At 50.0% G+C, this 16681-nt stretch overlaps 1 protein-coding gene across 5 annotated transcripts in view; it reads right to left on the minus strand.

The window, feature by feature from the left end:
- The window catches only part of MED24 (mediator complex subunit 24), a 39170-nt gene that overhangs the window by 10477 nt on the left and 12012 nt on the right, over positions 1-16681 (minus strand). For 3 of the 5 annotated variants that reach the window (XM_023204238.1, XM_023204236.1, XM_023204235.1), the window contains exons 4-14: positions 7530-7568; positions 7139-7212; positions 6539-6771; positions 6338-6394; positions 4763-4874; positions 4473-4623; positions 4066-4179; positions 3462-3509; positions 2446-2528; positions 2067-2153; positions 501-612 (exon numbers count right to left, since the gene is read on the minus strand). In XM_023204238.1, the coding sequence (XP_023060006.1) occupies positions 501-612; positions 2067-2153; positions 2446-2528; positions 3462-3509; positions 4066-4179; positions 4473-4623; positions 4763-4874; positions 6338-6394; positions 6539-6771; positions 7139-7212; positions 7530-7568 (1110 nt within the window). The remainder of the gene's footprint in view (positions 1-500; positions 613-2066; positions 2154-2445; positions 2529-3461; positions 3510-4065; positions 4180-4472; positions 4624-4762; positions 4875-6337; positions 6395-6538; positions 6772-7138; positions 7213-7529; positions 7569-16681) is intronic. The other 2 variants (XM_023204240.1, XM_023204239.1) reach the window with 1 other exon arrangement.

The following is a 16681-nucleotide window of genomic DNA, read 5'->3' on the forward strand; positions in this document are numbered from 1 at the left end:
CTGGAGTGCAGTGGCGCAATCTCGGCTCACTGCAACCTCTGCCTCCCAGGTTCAGCGATTTTCCTGCCTCAGCCTCCCAAGTAACAGGGATTACAGGCATGCACCACCACATCCAGTGAATTTTGTGTTTTTAGTAGAGATGTGGTTTCACCACGTTGGTCAAGCTGGTCTCAAACTTCTGACCTCAAGTGATCTTCCCACCTCAGCCTCCCAAAATGCTGGGATTACAGGCATGAGCCACCGCACCCACGTCTCTGTTGTTTCCACGTGAGACAGCCTAAGTGAAAGTGCCTACTGCAGTGCCTGGTGTACAAATGAAGGTCCCACGGGTTAGCATTCGGTGGCAGCTGCCCTTGCCTCCCCTTTCACTACCTCCACAGCAACTATGTATAAAAGCTAAAGGAGACAGAGGTCTGTGGCCTGTTTGTTTATCTGCAAGCAGAAGGAGCACGGGGAAGAAGAAAGAGAAGACCGTGGTGGCCAGGGAAGGGCACACTCACCTTGAGGATGTTTGTGACAGTGGGCTCTGCCCGGAGGATCAGCTGGATGTTGGGCTGGATGTTGGCATTCTCTCCCGATTTCTGCTGGGGTGCGTGCTCTCGGTCTGCTTTGCTGTGGACATCACCAGTTGGCCAAGGAAGGGAAGAGGAATGAAGAGAAATTCTTGACACATTCCCTCGTTCAAGCCCAGAAGGAAATGAGCAGAGGAGGTGGGAAGCAGGTAAGAATCTCCAGGTTGGGGTGAAGTTCTTTTTTTTTTTGAGACGGAGTCTCGCTCTGTCGCCCCGGCTGAAGTGCAGTGGTGTGATCTCAGCTGAAGTTTATGGAAGCATAGTCAATGTCGCAATCACTGATTTATCCTTAGTCTTCTTTTTTTTTTTTTTTTTTGAGACAGGTCTCACTCTGTCGCCCAGGCTGGAGTACAGTGGTGCAATCTCGGCTCACTGCAGCCTCTGCCTCCCAAGTAGCTGGGCACTCACCACCACGCCCAGCTACTTTTTTATATTTTTAGTAGAGACAGGGTTCACCATGTTGGCCAGTCTGGTCTCAAACTCCTGACCTCAGGTGATCCACCCACCTTGGCCTCCCAAAGTCCTGGGATGACAGATGAGCCACTGTGCCTGGCAATTTATCATTAGTCTTTTGTTTTTTGAGACAGAGTTTCGCTCTGTCACCCAGGCTGGAATGCAGTGGTGCAATCTCAGCTCACTACAACCTCCACCTTCTGGGTTCAAGCTATTCTACTGCCTCAGCCTCCTGAGTAGCTGGAATTACAGGTGCATACCACCATGCTCAGCTAATTTTTGTATTTTTAGTAGAGATGGGGTTTCACTATGCTGACCAGGCTGGTCTCGAACTCCTGACTTCATGATCCGCCCGCCTCGGCCTCCCAAAGTGCTGGGATTACAGGTGTGAAGCATTGCACCCAGCCTATCGTTAGTCTTAAATGTTCTGAAAGCACATTTAAGATTAAAGGAAGATTCAGGATTTTTTTTTTTTTTTTTGAGACAAGATCTCACTCTATCACCCAAACTGGGGTGCAGTGGCATGATTTCACCTCATCGCAACGTCTGCCTCCTGGGTTCAAGCAATTCTCATGCTTCAGCCTCCAGAGTAGCTGAGATTACAGGCACGCACCACCATGCCTGGCTGATTTTTGTATTTTTAGTAGACATGGGGTTTTGCCATGTTGGGCAGGCTGGTCTTGAACTCCTGGCCTCCAAGTAATCCATCTGCCTCCGGCCTAGGATTTTTACTTTTATCACAAAGATGGGCATGAGTTAAAGAGCAATGACTAAGAATGTAAAACTCTGGTCTGAAGAGGTTTCTCCATGTTGGTCAGGCTGGTCTTGAACTCCCGACCTCAGGTGATCCACCCGCCTCAGCCTCCCAAAGTGCTGGGATGACAGGTGTGAGTCACCGCACCTGGCCGGTACCCCTAGGCAAAGCCCCAGTCACTTGCAGCTCAAACTTTAGACAGGAGGTTGAAAGGCACCCTGCAGCCCCACCGTAATGAGAGAGAGGTCAAGGGGCTCTTGGGGTAGCCCAGGCCCGCTCACACTTACCGCTTAGCCATAAGGTTGTTGACACTGGCCTCAGACAGAAGCCCCTGCTTGCCACATTCTTGGAGCAGGAAGTTTGTACAGTCACAGCTGTGAGGGAGAAAGATGTGGAGGGAACTGGGCACCTGGCTGGGAGGGTGAGGGGTGGGAGTGGCAGGTCCCTGAGCAGCATCCTCCCTCTTTCAGGATGAGGAAAATCTGGAGTGCCTGAGGGACAGTAGAGGGGCTCTGGGGACTTGGCAACTATGGGCTTCTGCTTCCTGCCCCTGCCAAGGGGAACGAACAAGGAGACAGAGTCCCCTGAGGCTTCTCTGGCACAGAGATCAGGGGAAGAGCCCAGAACCCCTTCCAGTAGGGTGGGGGTGACCAGGGGAGCTCCTACTTGCAGCGCTGGTCAGCTTTGTCCAACAAGGGTGTGAGTTTCAGCAGGAACTCAAAAGCACAGTTGACATCCTCAGTGAAGTCCTAGAAAGAGGCAGAAGTGTCCACCTGGTTTCCAGGGCCACCAGGCCCTGATCATCTCAGGCAACATTGTCTGCTGGAGGCATCAGCCTGAGCTGCCTGGCTGCCTTCTGCCTGGAGCCTGGGTGTATGCTGTGGGTGCACACACATGTTGAAGCACACACACTGGCTGAAGCACATGCACACACTGAAGCACACACATGCTGAAGCACACACATGGCAAAGCACACACATGCTGAAGCACAGATGGCAAAGCACGCATACACTGAAGCACACATACACTGAAGCACACACGCTGAAGCGCACACATGGCGAAGCACACACACACTGAAGCACACACATATGCTGAAGCACACACACATGCTGAAGTATACACACACGCTGAAGCACACACACTGAAGCGCACACACTGAAGCACACACACGCTGAAGCACACGCACACGCTGAAGCACACACGTGCTGAAGCACATACGCTGAAGCGCACACACGATGTAGCACACACTGAAGCACACACGGCAAAGCATGCACACGCTGAAGCGCACACACGGCAAAGCACGCACATGCTGAAGCACATACACGCTGAAGCACGCACACGCTGAAGCACGCACATGCTAAAGCACGCACATGGCAAAGCACGCACACGCTGAAGCACACACTGAAGCAGACACACACTGAAGCACACACTGAAGCACACACATGCTGAAGCAAACACATGGTGAAGCACACACTGAAGCACACACATGCTGAAGCACACACACAGCGAAGCATGCACATGCTGAAGCACGCACATGGCGAAGCACGCACACACTGAGGTGTATACATGCATTCGGCTCTCTTCCAGGCATGAGAACACTGCCCAGCTGGGGCCTGAAGGACCCTCCCCTTTGCCCTTGTTTCTGCTCCCATGCCTCCATCTTAATCCTCAACTCAACTCACCTTGTCCCCATGAGAGTACTTCTTCAACTTCACCAAAACCTGTGGAATCTAGGGGGTGAGGCAGGGGGAAAAACAGGAAGATCCATTTCTTTTCTCTTTCATCTACCCCAGAAGGCATCCCCCTGACCCCCTGCTCCAGGAAGAGACAGGAACACTCCTACCCTGCGAGTGAGAGCACACTTACTGCTGAATGAGAAAGCCAATAGGTGCCCAAGCCCCTGATGCCCCCAGGCCTAGGCACAGGACACAGGGACCCTGCACCTCTGCTAGCTCAACAGAAAAAAATGCCATAAGCAAAAGTGGATCCCCAGCTTCAAGGAGGACTGGGGCCCCATTCCCTGGCTTCCTTCACTGCCCTACACCAATCTGTCTGATGACCAAGCTAAACTGCACCTCTGTGGTAAGAAAAAACGGAGTCTGCCAAATGGGCTAAATATAGCTCTGGCACTGTCAGAGAAAATGATCAATGGGAACTTGCGCTGGGATACCTGGCAGGCTGGGCCCAGCGCCCACAGGGAGGAACACAGGGCAAAGGTCCAGGGTGCCGCTGCTCTTCCTGAGAACCATTCCTAGACTGGCTCTGCCCCTCCCACGTCCCCAGTACCTTGAGGAAAGTGAAAGCTGTCCACTTGAGCTCCTCCGTACCCTCGGGAGACTCAATGAGCCCCACGAAGCAAGCTTTCCAGATCTCCAGGACAAAAAGTGGGGTGGGGATATGCTGTGGGAAGAGCCAAGGATGAGGCCTAAGAGGGTGCCCATACCCCGTCATCCTTCTGTGGACTCTGAGGATTTGGCTGGCTCAGAGACTGCATGGCAGAGTCACTGCCCAGCTGTGTGCTGAGAACCAGGGGCGTAAGGTCCAATGACAGAAGTGTGCACGACTAGCACCCACTTTCCATCATGGAGCAGGAGAAACCCCACTTCTCCCAGGGAGGACTACAATAATCCTCCCTCCTGCCCCCAACAGGCTGGCCCGCCTTGGGGAGGGGAGAGCCACTTGGCCCCTCCCACCTGCATGCGCTTCACCATCGTCAGCTGCTCCACCAGGGACTGTGTCTCGCCTGTCAGGTTCATGGTGCCCTCGAGCAGGATCACGGCGTGGACGGTGGGGAAGCCGGTCTTGTTCATCTGCTCCGCATGCACAGACAGCATCATGGGGATGCTGAGGGGTCACAAACACAGGGGATAGTGTTTGGGGGGCCAAAGGTGAAGGTGGAGAGGATGGCACCAGGTGCCACATCTTCCCACCCCAGGGCGTGTCCTCCCTTTCCCTCCACCACCACCCCCCAGGGAGCTGGTACCTCCTAATGAGGGTGCCGCACTGCTCGGCCTGGCTCCGGAGCTGGGGGTTGCTGAGATTGGCCAGGATCTCTCCAAGTTTCAAGAGAGAATGCTCGATGGCAGTCCAGGAAGCTGGCAGAGGGAAAGAAGTGCAGAAACGTGATGGGAAACAGGGGAGAGGGAGCGCCTTGCCCCAAACTCCTCGATTTTGGCACCCCCTCTGGCACATGAAACCACACAGGAAGGCTTTCCCTGAGAACGACAGGGAAGGAGGGGCCTGAGGGCAGCATGCACTGTTTCCAGAAGGGGAGTGGGCACCTAGAGCTGGAAACCCCAGAGACCATTTCCAAAGACCTGACTTCCAAGGGACACAGCCAGCTGACTTCAGAAGGTATGGCATCACACAGGCTCAGGAGAGAGAGGCAGAGGGAGGCCAGAGCCCAGTGGCTGGAACAGGGAGGGTAGCCACAAATCACTCGAGGAGTGGGCAGATCCCAAAGTCCAGTCTTGTAGAGGCTGTCACTCTCCTCTGGGGGAGCTGGGTCCCTAAATGGCCTTCTCATTCTCAATCACTCCCTCATCTAGGCATTGTGCTTGCTGCCCTCCCCTGCTGAAGGCCTCTCACACACCCTCTCTCAAACTCCCACCATGCTCTAAGCTTCTGTTCAAGCCCCAGTTCCTTTAGCAATTCACCCAACTGGTCTAACTCACTGTTCTGTCCTTCCTTAATGCCCACACTCATGGTCTAAGTCATATCAGTTAGCACTGAATTATAAGTTACTTATCCTAGTTACAATTCCAGAGGGTCAAATGATGAACAATGGCACCAACTAGCCCATTAACCTCCATGGAGCATAAAAGGGGAAAAAAAAGACAAGACCTGAGATCCATTAAAATTCAGTATTCATCTGATTTTCAGCCAATAAACATTTATCAAGGGCCCAAGGTAAGGAAGAGGCTGTCAACACAGTCCATTTTTATATAAAGATTATGTTTTTGGACTTTTCACAGGCAGTAAAACACACTTGGGGAAGAAATAAATATACTAGTCCTAAAACAAGCTCTCCAACCAGGTCCTGAAGCCTCGTGAGTAGCCCATTCTAGCATTCTTATTCCTGGAGAACAGGAGATCTGTAGGTGGTCCCAAGCCACTTGGATTTCAAGGAGCAAGACTATGGCCTTAGGACCCCGTTGCTGGAAATACCGGCATCTTCCCTCCCGCCAGGTGATCTGTCTGTTCTCAGGCTCTGGAAAGTACCAACACTTAACATCTGAACTTGAGTCAAGAGGCATATGGTACAACAGGCCCAACAGCAGACAGGCACTGTGTTAAAAGGGGCATTTTAGGTAACATTCAAATACAAGAATCATTTGCTTCCAGACGATGAGTAACATGGAGACAAACACAGTAATGGACACCGTGCTTGTCTTGTCCTCTAGTTTTTTCCGCGTCTGTGATGTATTAGTCTTGCTCCCCACTAGCAGCTATGCTTGATGAGGGCAGGGACCCTGCCACATGCTCCTTTGGTAGCCCCCCGCCCCCCGCCCGCAGCACCTAGCACAGTGCTGGGCGTACCACAATGCTCAGTAAATACCTGTTGGTTGATTGGCTCGGGTGCCACCCTGCCCAAGTCCCTGGGATGTGTGCAATGCTTATGGGGAGAAAAAAAAGGAAGTGGGATGGTTTCAGATCCTCCTGGAAAGAGGTGGGATGGCATCCTGCCTCTCCCTTCTCAATTAAAGGACCGGCTACGGGAGCAGCGGCAGGTGGGGCTCAGGGGAATCAAGGGACATACAGGCCTCCTCTAGTTTGGCGATGTGCAGCAGGGCCCGGTTCTTGGTGCTGCTGAGGGTTTTCTCCAGGCGCTGAAGGCACATGGCAAGCTGCTTCTCCCCAGCGGCTGGAGTGCCGGCCTCCAGCCCCTCCCGGAGCCTCTCTGCAGAGGCTGCCGTGCAGCGCAGCAGCCAGTGGAGGGCGCTAAGAAGGGCTCGGCACAGTCCGATGCACTCCTCGGCTTTGCCGTGACAGCTACAGGGAAGGATGCAAAATTAGCCTCTGTTCTTCTAATGGCTGAAATCCGACCCACACCAATGTTCCCCAGAGTCCCTGGCACTCCCCTACTAGGGACTAGGGCTGCAAAGGTAGCAAAGTCCTAGGGAAGATGCTTAGCCCCTTTGGCTTCTACTGGACAAGATTTCAAATGAGCTACTCCAGACAGAGAGGAGGCACTCTGTCCTAAGGGAGTAAGAAAAGGAGGGGACGGGTGAGTGTGGATGGGCAGGTGGGGAGAAAAAACATGGGAACCCAGAGTTGGTCTCGGTCTGTGTGCTAGGTGCTGCACCTCGGCACTAAGACAAGGCTAGAACGTTGTGAGCCCCCTTACCCCTGTCCTTACCTCAGACGGTCACAAAACATGTCCATGATGTCTAGCAATGCCTGGACACACAGGTCCCGAGAAAAGTCATCAAACTGTGGAAAGGACAGTGGAGATGCCACGGAATGCCCCCGTCCACCCCCAGGTCTCACATGAGGCAGATGGTGTGTTCAGGACTCCTGCTCCTCTCTCCTCCAACCTTGGGTTCCAGACTCAGCATCCTCAACACTGGACATTGGCTCCCAAGCACCAGCTGCTACTTGCCAGGATCCCCCTCCCATGGAAGGCCAGCAATGCCAGCCAGAGGCATCATGTGCTGCCTATCCAGCCTCATGGGTCACAGGATCAGGGCCGTCAAGGTGGGGCCTTGTCTGTCATCCTCAATCTAGCTCCTGAGTGCCTACGGTCATACCTTACTGATGGCTGTGAGGACAGAAGAGTAGGACACCATCTGGAGAGAAGGAAGAAAGATAGTCTTTAGGTAACTAGTCTCCTTCAGTTGAGAAGAACAAAAACTGAGGCTTCAAGTTGCTGTAGCTCTCCTGAACCTCAATCCCTTCCAGAGGCCCCCTTCAACCCAGGAAAGGAGAGGCAGTGTCACTGTGCACCACCCTGTTCCTGCCTCTGTCAGACTCACTGCAAATGGTATCAGCATAAGCCCATCAAGAAGATGATTTTGGGGATACTCAGAGGCTCCATGTTTCAGGTCAGGCGCGGTGGCTCGCGCCTGTAATCCCAGAACTTTGTGAGGCCGAGGTGGGCGAATCACGAGGTCAGGAGTTTGAGACCATCCTGGCCAACATGGTAAAACCCTGTCTCTACTAAAAATATAAAATTAGCTGGGTGTGGTAGCGCGTGCCTGTAATCCCAGCTACTCAGGAGGCTGAGGCAGGAGAATTGCTTGAATCAGGGAGTTGGAGGTTGCAGTGAGCCGAGATCGTGCCACTGCACTCCAGCCTGGACGACAGAGTGAGACGAAAAGAAAGAAGGAAAGAAAGAAACAAGGAAGGAAGGAAGGGAAGGAAGAAAGGAAGGGAAAAAAAGGAAAAGAAAGAAAGAGAGAGAGGGAGGGAAGGAGGGAGTAAGGAAGGAAGGAAGGAGGGAGGGAGGGGAGGAGGGAAGAGGGAAGGGGGAGGGGGAAGGGAGGGGGAGGGGAGGGGGAAAGACAGAGTTTCACTGTACAAACTCTTTTTTTTTTTTTTTTTTTGGGACTACTGGAGTCTCACTCTGTCGCCCAGGCTGCTGGAGTGCCGTGGCGGGATCTCGGCTCACTGCAAGCTCCGCCTCCCGGGTTCCCTCCGTTCTCCTGCCTCAGCCTCCCAAGTAGCTGGGACTACAGGCGCCTGCCACTACACCCGGCTAGTTTTTTGTGTATTTTTAGTAGAGACGGGGTTTCACCGTGTTAGCCAGGATGGTCTCGATCTCCTGACCTCATGATTCGCCCGTCTCGGCCTCCCAAAGTGCTGGGATTACAGGTGTGAGCCACCGACAAACTCTTAATTGTTCTCCAGAACTTACTCTCTAGGACCCATCCAGGACACCTTCCTTGATCAACCCCAACCTCTGTTACCAAGCTCAAACCCTTCCTCTGTGCTCCCAGTAATAACCTTAGCCTCATCATTACACGGCAGGTGTCTGCAGTCCCCACTAAATCAGAAGCTCCTTGCGGACAAGGATGCTTTTACTCAGTGACCACCACAAACTTGATATTTGTAGAATGAATAAATAAAAACACACCTTTAGCTCAGCATGTCTCAGAGTAGCTTCCAAAGCTGCCCTATCCAATAGAGAAGTCATTAGCCCCATGTGGCTATTTAAATTTAAATTAATTGGCCGGGCGCAGTGGCTCAAGCCTGTAATCCCAGCACTTTGGGAGGCCGAGACGGGTGGATCACGAGGTCAGGAGATCGAGACCACCCTGGCTAACCTGGTGAAACCCCGTCACTACTAAAAAATACAAAAAACTAGCCGGGCGTGGTGGCGGGCGCCTATAGTCCCAGCTGCTCGGGAGGCTGAGGCAGGAGAATGGCGTAAACCCGGGAGGCGGAGCTTGCAGTGAGCTGAGATCCGGCCACTGCACTCCAGCCTGGGTGACAGAGCGAGACTCCGTCTCAAAAAGAAAAAATTTAAATTAATTAAAGTTAAATAAAATCTGGCTGGAAATCCCAGCACTTTGGGAGGCCAAGGCGGGAAGATCATGAGGTCAGAAGATCAAGACCATCCTGGCTAACACGATGAAACCCCATCTCTACTAAAAATACAAAAAAATTGGCCAGGTGTGATGGCGGGCGCTTGTAGTCCCAGCTACTAGGGAGGCTGGGACAGGAGAATGGCATGAACTCGGAAGGCGGAGCTTGTAGTGGGCTGAGATCGCGCCACTGCACTCCAGCCTAGGCGACAGAGCAAGAGACTCTGTCTCAAAAAAAAAAAAGTTAAATAAAATTTAAAATGCAGTTCTTCAGTCACACTAGCCACATTTCAAGTGCTCCACGGCCACATGCGGCCAGGGGCTTCTGTACTGAACAGGGTAGATAAAGAACATTTCAATCACTATAGAAAGTCCTGTTGGACCATGCTGCTCTAGAGGTTCTCAGGTTGTTAAGAAATGTCACATATAGGCCAGGTGTGGTCGCTCACGCCTATAATCCCAGCACTTTGGGAGTCCAAGGCGGGTGGATCACGAGGTCAGGAGATTGAGACCATCGTGGCTAACACGGTGAAACCTCGTCTCCACCAAAAAAAAAAAATACAAAAAAAAATAGCTGGGCATGGTGGCGGGCGCCTGTAGTCCCAGCTCCTCTGGAGACTGAGGCAGGAGAATGGTGTGAACCTGGGAGGCGGAGCTGGCAGTGAGCCGAGATCGCGCCACTGCACTCCAGCCTGGGCGACAGAGCTAGACTCCGTCTCAAAAAAAAAAAAAAGAAAGAAATGTCGCACACACACCCTGAGCTTGTGTGTGACATAAATTTGACAAACACTGGATTAAACACATACAGAGAACTTTACCACAGAACTTTTCAAAACCATGATATACTCATATACAATGAGAATCTCTAAGAAGACTGATGATAAAACAAAGCAATATTCTTTAAACGTACTTGACCAAGGAATCTCATGTACCTAGTATTTCCAAAATACATTTTAGAAAATTCTGCCTGAACAGTTAAGTTCCCAGAGGACAGAGATGGTATTGAATTTATATCTGTTTCTCTAGCATGTAGCCCAAGAACTGGTATACAATAGATCCTCAGGGAGTTTTTATTGCTTGGAATAGATAAATTCTACTAACTAGTTGCCTTCTGGAAAAATCTTACCTTAAAATAAATTTCTGTTAGTAAAACCTATTCGTCACCATCATAAGACTGGAGATCTAGTTCAAAATAATTTCTCCTAACAAATTAAACCCTACATAAAATCTTGTCATATTAAAAAAATAGGCCAGGCGCGGTGGCTCAAGCCTGTAATCCCAGCACTTTGGGAGGCCGAGACGGGCGGACCACGAGGTCGGGAGATCAAGACCATCCTGGCTAACACGGTGAAACCCCGAATCTACTAAAAAATACAAAAAATTAGCCGGGCGAGGTGGCGGGTGCCTGTAGTCCCAGCTACTCGGGAGGCTGAGGCAGGAGAATGGCGTAAACCCAGGAGGCGGAGCTTGCAGTGAGCTGAGATCCGGCCACTGCACTCCAGCCTGGGCCACAGAGGGAGACTCTGCCTAAAAAAAAAAAAAAAAAAAAAAAAAAATTACAGAATGTTGATAAAATATAAATAATACCATAAAAAATAGTTACAGTGGTATACTCAAAATCAGTGGCAAAGCATACCAAAATACAAAAGCAGGATACAATGACAAAAACTATCAGGACAATCACCTCCTAGGCTGTCTCTGCTGGAGGAGTGGAAGCCTCCAAAGATTTTTTTTTTTTTGAGACGGAGTCTGGCTCTGTCGCCCAGGCTGGAGTGCAGTGGCCGGATCTCAGCTCACTGCAAGCTCCGCCTCCCGGGTTTACACCATTCTCCTGCCTCAGCCTCTGGAGTAGCTGGGACTATAGGCGCCCGCCATCTCGCCCGGCTAGTTTTTTGTATTTTTAGTAGAGACGGGGTTTCACCTTGTTAGCCAGGATGGTCTCGATCTCCTGACCTCGTGATCCGCCCGTCTCAGCCTCCCAAAGTGCTGGGATTACAGGCTTGAGCCACCGCGCCCGGCCCTCCAAAGATTTAAGAAGAAAGCTGTCGGCCGGGTGCAGTGGCTTACGCCTGTAATCCCAGCACTTTAGGAGGCCACGGCGGGCAGATCACGAGGTCAAGAGATCAAGACCATCCTGGCCAACATGGTGAAACCCTGTCTCTACTAAAAATACAAAAACTAGCCAGGCGTGGTGGCGCATGCCTGTAATCCCAGCTACTCAGGAGGCTGAGGCAGGAAAATCCCTTGAACCCAGGAGGCAGAGGTTGCAGAGAGCCAAGATCGCACCACTGCATTCCAGCCTGACGACAGAGCGAGACTCCGTCTCAAAAAAAAAAAAAAAAGAGAGAGAGAGGAAGAAAGCTGTCTGCTCAATCACTTGGATATGGCAAACTTTCCGTCCTGTGCGATTTTCTTCTCACCAGAATACACTGCTCTGTTCAGGCATCTTTCACTAGTACTCCTCGGTGAACAGAAGCAAAACAGAGAGGGCTTAAATACAATCAGTGTTCAGAACCACCATGCTGTGAGGCCAGAGCTAGTGTCTGATATCCATCAGAAAGCTGGGAGCCTGCCTGGGCAGGATGACCGTAACGTTCCGGCGAGTGTTTTGTTTATTTATAACTGATGTCCCCATAGCGAGTGCTTGGCAAAGAACTGAACCTTGCTGGATACCAACCTGCAGGGGGAGCTAGATGTCCCCACTAAACACTGACCCTCAAATGCCATGAGAGAAATCCCCAATTCTGCATGTTCTGAGGGATGCCATTCATCAAAATGAATTTACGGTCTTCAAATGCTGAATTCTGTTCAGTAGATTTCTGCTAACTGTATTAATAAAGCACGGCTACTCCAGAGAGCTGAAAATGCTTTCTACATGACGAACTGTTTTACAAAGCAGGAACTGGGCTATTCCAGTCTTAACCATTCTATCACAGTAGCTCTGAACCACCACGGCCCCCAGGGTAGGAGACCCTCTGTGTGGCCACGGCGCTTGTGGCTAGCCCCGCCTGACCCCACAGCTGCTCTTCTGAATATTCAGCATCCCAACTATTCCTAAGTGCCCTCTACTCGCATAACATTGGGCCAAAGAGCCTCTTGACTCTGAAGGAAGAATAAATTACTAATTTTGCACAGTACTTGAGAGGTCACAAAGGTCTTTCATATCTATTTACTTCTCTCTGTTACATCAGCCTCTTTCTCTTTCTTCCCTTTCCCATCAGTGTTTACACATTTCAGGACTTTTCTATTGGTTTGTTTTTTGAGACAGGGTCTCACTCTGTCACCCAGGCTAGAGTGCAAAGGTGCTCCCGGGTTCAAGCTATCCTCCCACCTCAGCCTCCTGAGTAGCTGGGACTACAGGCACACACCACCATGTTTTATTGATTGATTGATTGATTGATTGAGACAGGGTCTTGCTCTGTCGCCCAGGCTGGAGTGCAGTGCCGTGATCTCGGCTCACTGCAACCTCCGCCTCCTGTGTTCAAGCCATTCTCCTGCCTCAGCTTCCCAAGTACCTGGGACTACAGGTGCCCGCCACCACGCCCGGCTAATTTTTTATATTTTTAGTAGAGACGGGGTTTCACCGTGTTAGCCAGGATGGTCACGATCCCCTGACCTCGTGATCCGCCTGCCTCAGCCTCCCAAAGTGCTGGGATTACAGGCATGAGCCACCGCACGGGCTAATTTTTTTTTTTTTTTTGAGACAGAGTCTCACTCTGTTGCCCAGGCTGGAGTGCAGTGGCACAATCTCGGCTCACTGCAACCTCTGCCTCCCAGGTTCAAGCGATTCTTCTGCCTCAGCCTCCTAAGTAGCTGGGACTACAGGCACATGCCACCATGCCCGGCTAATTTTGGTATTCTTAGTAGAGATGGGGTTTCTCTATGTTGGCCAGGCTGGTCTCGAACTCCTGACCTCATGATCCACCCGCCTCAGCCTCCCAAAGTGCTGGGATTACAGGCATGAGCCACCGTGCCCAGCTGCCTAACTTTTGTACTTTTTGTAGAGATGGGGTTTTGCCATGTTGTCCAGGCTGGTCTCAAATTCCTGGTCAAGTGAGCTGCCCACCCACCTGGGCCTCCCAAAGTCATGGGATTAGAGGTATGAGCCTGGCCTAATTTCTTCTATTTTTAAAAGAGCTTCCTGTAGACTCCACACTTCCATTTAACCACCACTCCATTTCTACTGCTCTTCACATATATAAAAGTTCTTTTTTTTTCAATTTTACTTTTTTTTTTTTTTTTGAGACGGATTCTCACTCAGTTGCCCAGGCTGGAGCAGTGGCATGATCTCAGCTCACTGCAACCTCTGCCTCTTGGGTTCAAGCGATTCTCCTGCCTCAGCCTCCTGAGTAGCTGGCATTACACGCATGCACTACCATCTCTGGCTTATTTTTGTATTGGTAGAGATGGGGTTTCACCATGTTGGCCAGGCTGGTCTTGAACTCCTAACCTCATGATCCACCCCCTCGGCCTCCCAAAGTGCTGGGATTACAGGCATGAGCCACTTAACCCCGCCTTTTTAATTTTACTTTTTTAGTAGAGCCGGAGTCTATGTTGTTTAGGTTGAGCTCGAATTCCTCACCTCAAGTGATCCTCCTACCTCGACCTCAAACAGTGCTGGGATTACAGGTGTGAGCCACCAGGCCCGGACAACATAAGAGTTTTCTACACACTCCGGCTCTACCTGCACACTCTCCATTGACTATTCAACCCACTCCAATCACTTCTGTCCTGACCACTCTATGAATCTTCTTGTTAAGGTCATCGACAAACTCTTCATGCTAAACCCAATGGATCCTTCTCTCCTCTGATCTTACCTGACTTCCCAGCAGCATCCGACCCCTTGAAACCCTCCCTCATCCCTCAATCCTCTCTTGGCTTTTCTTGGTAACACTCTCACTTTTCTTCCCTACTCTCTGGCCCCTTCTCTTCAGACTCCTATGAGGGTTTATCCTCCTAAGTGTGTTCCTTAAATGAGATTGGTTCCTCAGGAAGTTGGGTGTAGTCACTTCTTTGCTCACTCTCCCTGCTCTCTCTGCACAATCTCATCCATACCCATAGCTTTGATTACCATCAGTAGCTAGTGACTTCTAAACCAAAAGCTCCAGTCTAGAACTCTCCTTTTGAGTACCAGACACCTATGTTCAACTGCCTTCCAAGTATCCTCTTTTTGATACCCCACATAGGCACCTTAAATTGAAAAGGCTGAGATCAAACATGTTATCCTCACCCACATCCCAGCCCTACTCCACTCTTCCGCTGTCTCATGACCCATCAGGTATCTAGTGTCCAAACCAGAAACCTAAGCGTTATCCTTGACCCATTCTCCTCGCACTCCCCTCATCCCATCAATCAAATCATTTCAATGCCACTTCCTAAACTGTTCTTAAATTCATCGTTTTTCTTCTGCTGCCACTTCCCAATTTTGTGCTAGTATCATCTCTCACCTGAAGTACACAGCAAGAGCCTAAATCAGGGGTTGGAAAACTATAGCCTGCAAGTCCAATCTGGCTCATCACCGTTTTTCTATTAGAACACAGCTATACTCATTTATTGACAGATGGGCTATAGCTAGTTTTGAGCTGTAATGACGAAACAGTGATGAGAGACCATGCAGTCTGCAAAGCTGAAAATACTTACTATCTGGTCCTTTAAAGACAAAATATGCCAGACTCAATGATCTCCCTGTCTTCTGTCTTACCTCCCTCCAACTTGTTTTTCAAACTATAACCAGAGTGATCTTTCTAAAATTAATCCACAAATTTCTGTAATTAATCTATAAAGTCAAGGAACTCTTGATTACAATATAATAGGATTTTTATGGGAACTTAATGAATTGATTCTAAAATTTGTCTGGAAATGAAATGTCTGAAAACAATCAAAAAATTTTTGAAAAATAAAGAAACTAAGGGAAGATTTGTCCACCAAGGTATCAAAACATACTATAAAGCTATAATAAAGTTCTGGTGCAAAAAAAAAGAGAAAGAGGCCAGGCGCGGTGGCTCACGCCTGCAATCCCAGCACTTTTGGAGGCTGAGGCAGGTGGATCACAAGGTCAGGAGTTCAAGACCAGCCTGGCCAAGATGGTAAAACCCTGTCTCTACTAAAAATACAAAAATTAGCTGGGCGTGGTGGTGCGCGCCTGTAATCCCTACTTGGGAGGCTGAGGCAGAGAACTGCTTGAACCCAGGAGGCAGAGGTTGGAGTGAGCCAAGATCGTGCCACCGCACTCCAGCCTGGGAGACAGAGTGAGACTCCCTCTCAAAAAAAAAAAAAAAGAGAGAGAAAGATATCAGTGAAATACATAGGGTGTCAAAAAATGGACCCTTGTGTACAAGAGAATTTAGAATTTAAGATATGACAAAGAATGGCCTACTCAATAAAGATAGTTGAGCCATTATCTATCTGTTTGAACAAATAATAAATGTGGATCCCATCCTCATACCATAATAAATTTTAAATGGCTTGAACAAAGTAAATACAAAAAAGTCAAGTGTTGTCAGAAATTAGAGAATATATTTTCATTTTATTTTATTTTTTATTTTGAGATAGGATCTCACTCTGTCACCCATGCTAAAATGCAGTGGCGCGATCTCAGCTCACTGCAACCTCTGCTTCCCAAGCTCAAGCAATTCTCCAGCCTCAGCCTCCTGTGTAACTGGGACTACGGGCTCAAGCCATGAACTACCGGCTTTTTTTTTTTTTTTTAGATTGAGTCTCGCTCTCTGTTGCTGAGGCTGGAGTGCAGTGGCGTGATCTCAGCTCATTGCAACCTCCACCTCTTGGGTTCAAACAATTCTCCTGCCTCAGCCTCCCAAGTAGCTGAGACTACAGGCACCCACCTCCATGCCCAGCTAATTCTTTTTTGTATTTATAGTAGAGACGGGGTTTCACCATGTTAGCCAGGATGGTCTCAATCTCCTCATCTTGTGATCCACCTGCCTCAGCCTCCCAGAGTGCTGGGACTACAGGCATGAGCCACCGCACCTAGCCTAATTTTTTAATTGTTTGTAGAGACAGGGTTTTGCCATGTTGCCAAAGCTGGTCTTGAACTCCTGAGCTCAAAGCAACCTGCCCGCCTCCGCCTCCCAAAGTGCTGGGATTACAGGTATGAGCCAAAACACCCAGCCAAGAGAATATATTTAAATCTCTGAAGCAGGAAAGTCTTTAAGCAGACAAAAGCCCAGTAAGGGAAAAAAAGGATAAAACTGACAAAAACATAAAAAATTTCTGCATACTAAGAAAAAAATTACAGGCGGTTCTCCTGTCCAGCCCACCACCCCTGGACTGTCCCTGCATACAAGTTCCCCCTAGCAAAGCCCTATGTGGCATCTATTGTCTTCAGGTCCCTTCAGCCTCTTGAACCTGGTGCCATC

Source organism: Piliocolobus tephrosceles, chromosome 16 (genome assembly GCF_002776525.5).
Source record: "Piliocolobus tephrosceles isolate RC106 chromosome 16, ASM277652v3, whole genome shotgun sequence".
In the NCBI taxonomy this organism is placed as follows: domain Eukaryota; kingdom Metazoa; phylum Chordata; class Mammalia; order Primates; family Cercopithecidae; genus Piliocolobus; species Piliocolobus tephrosceles.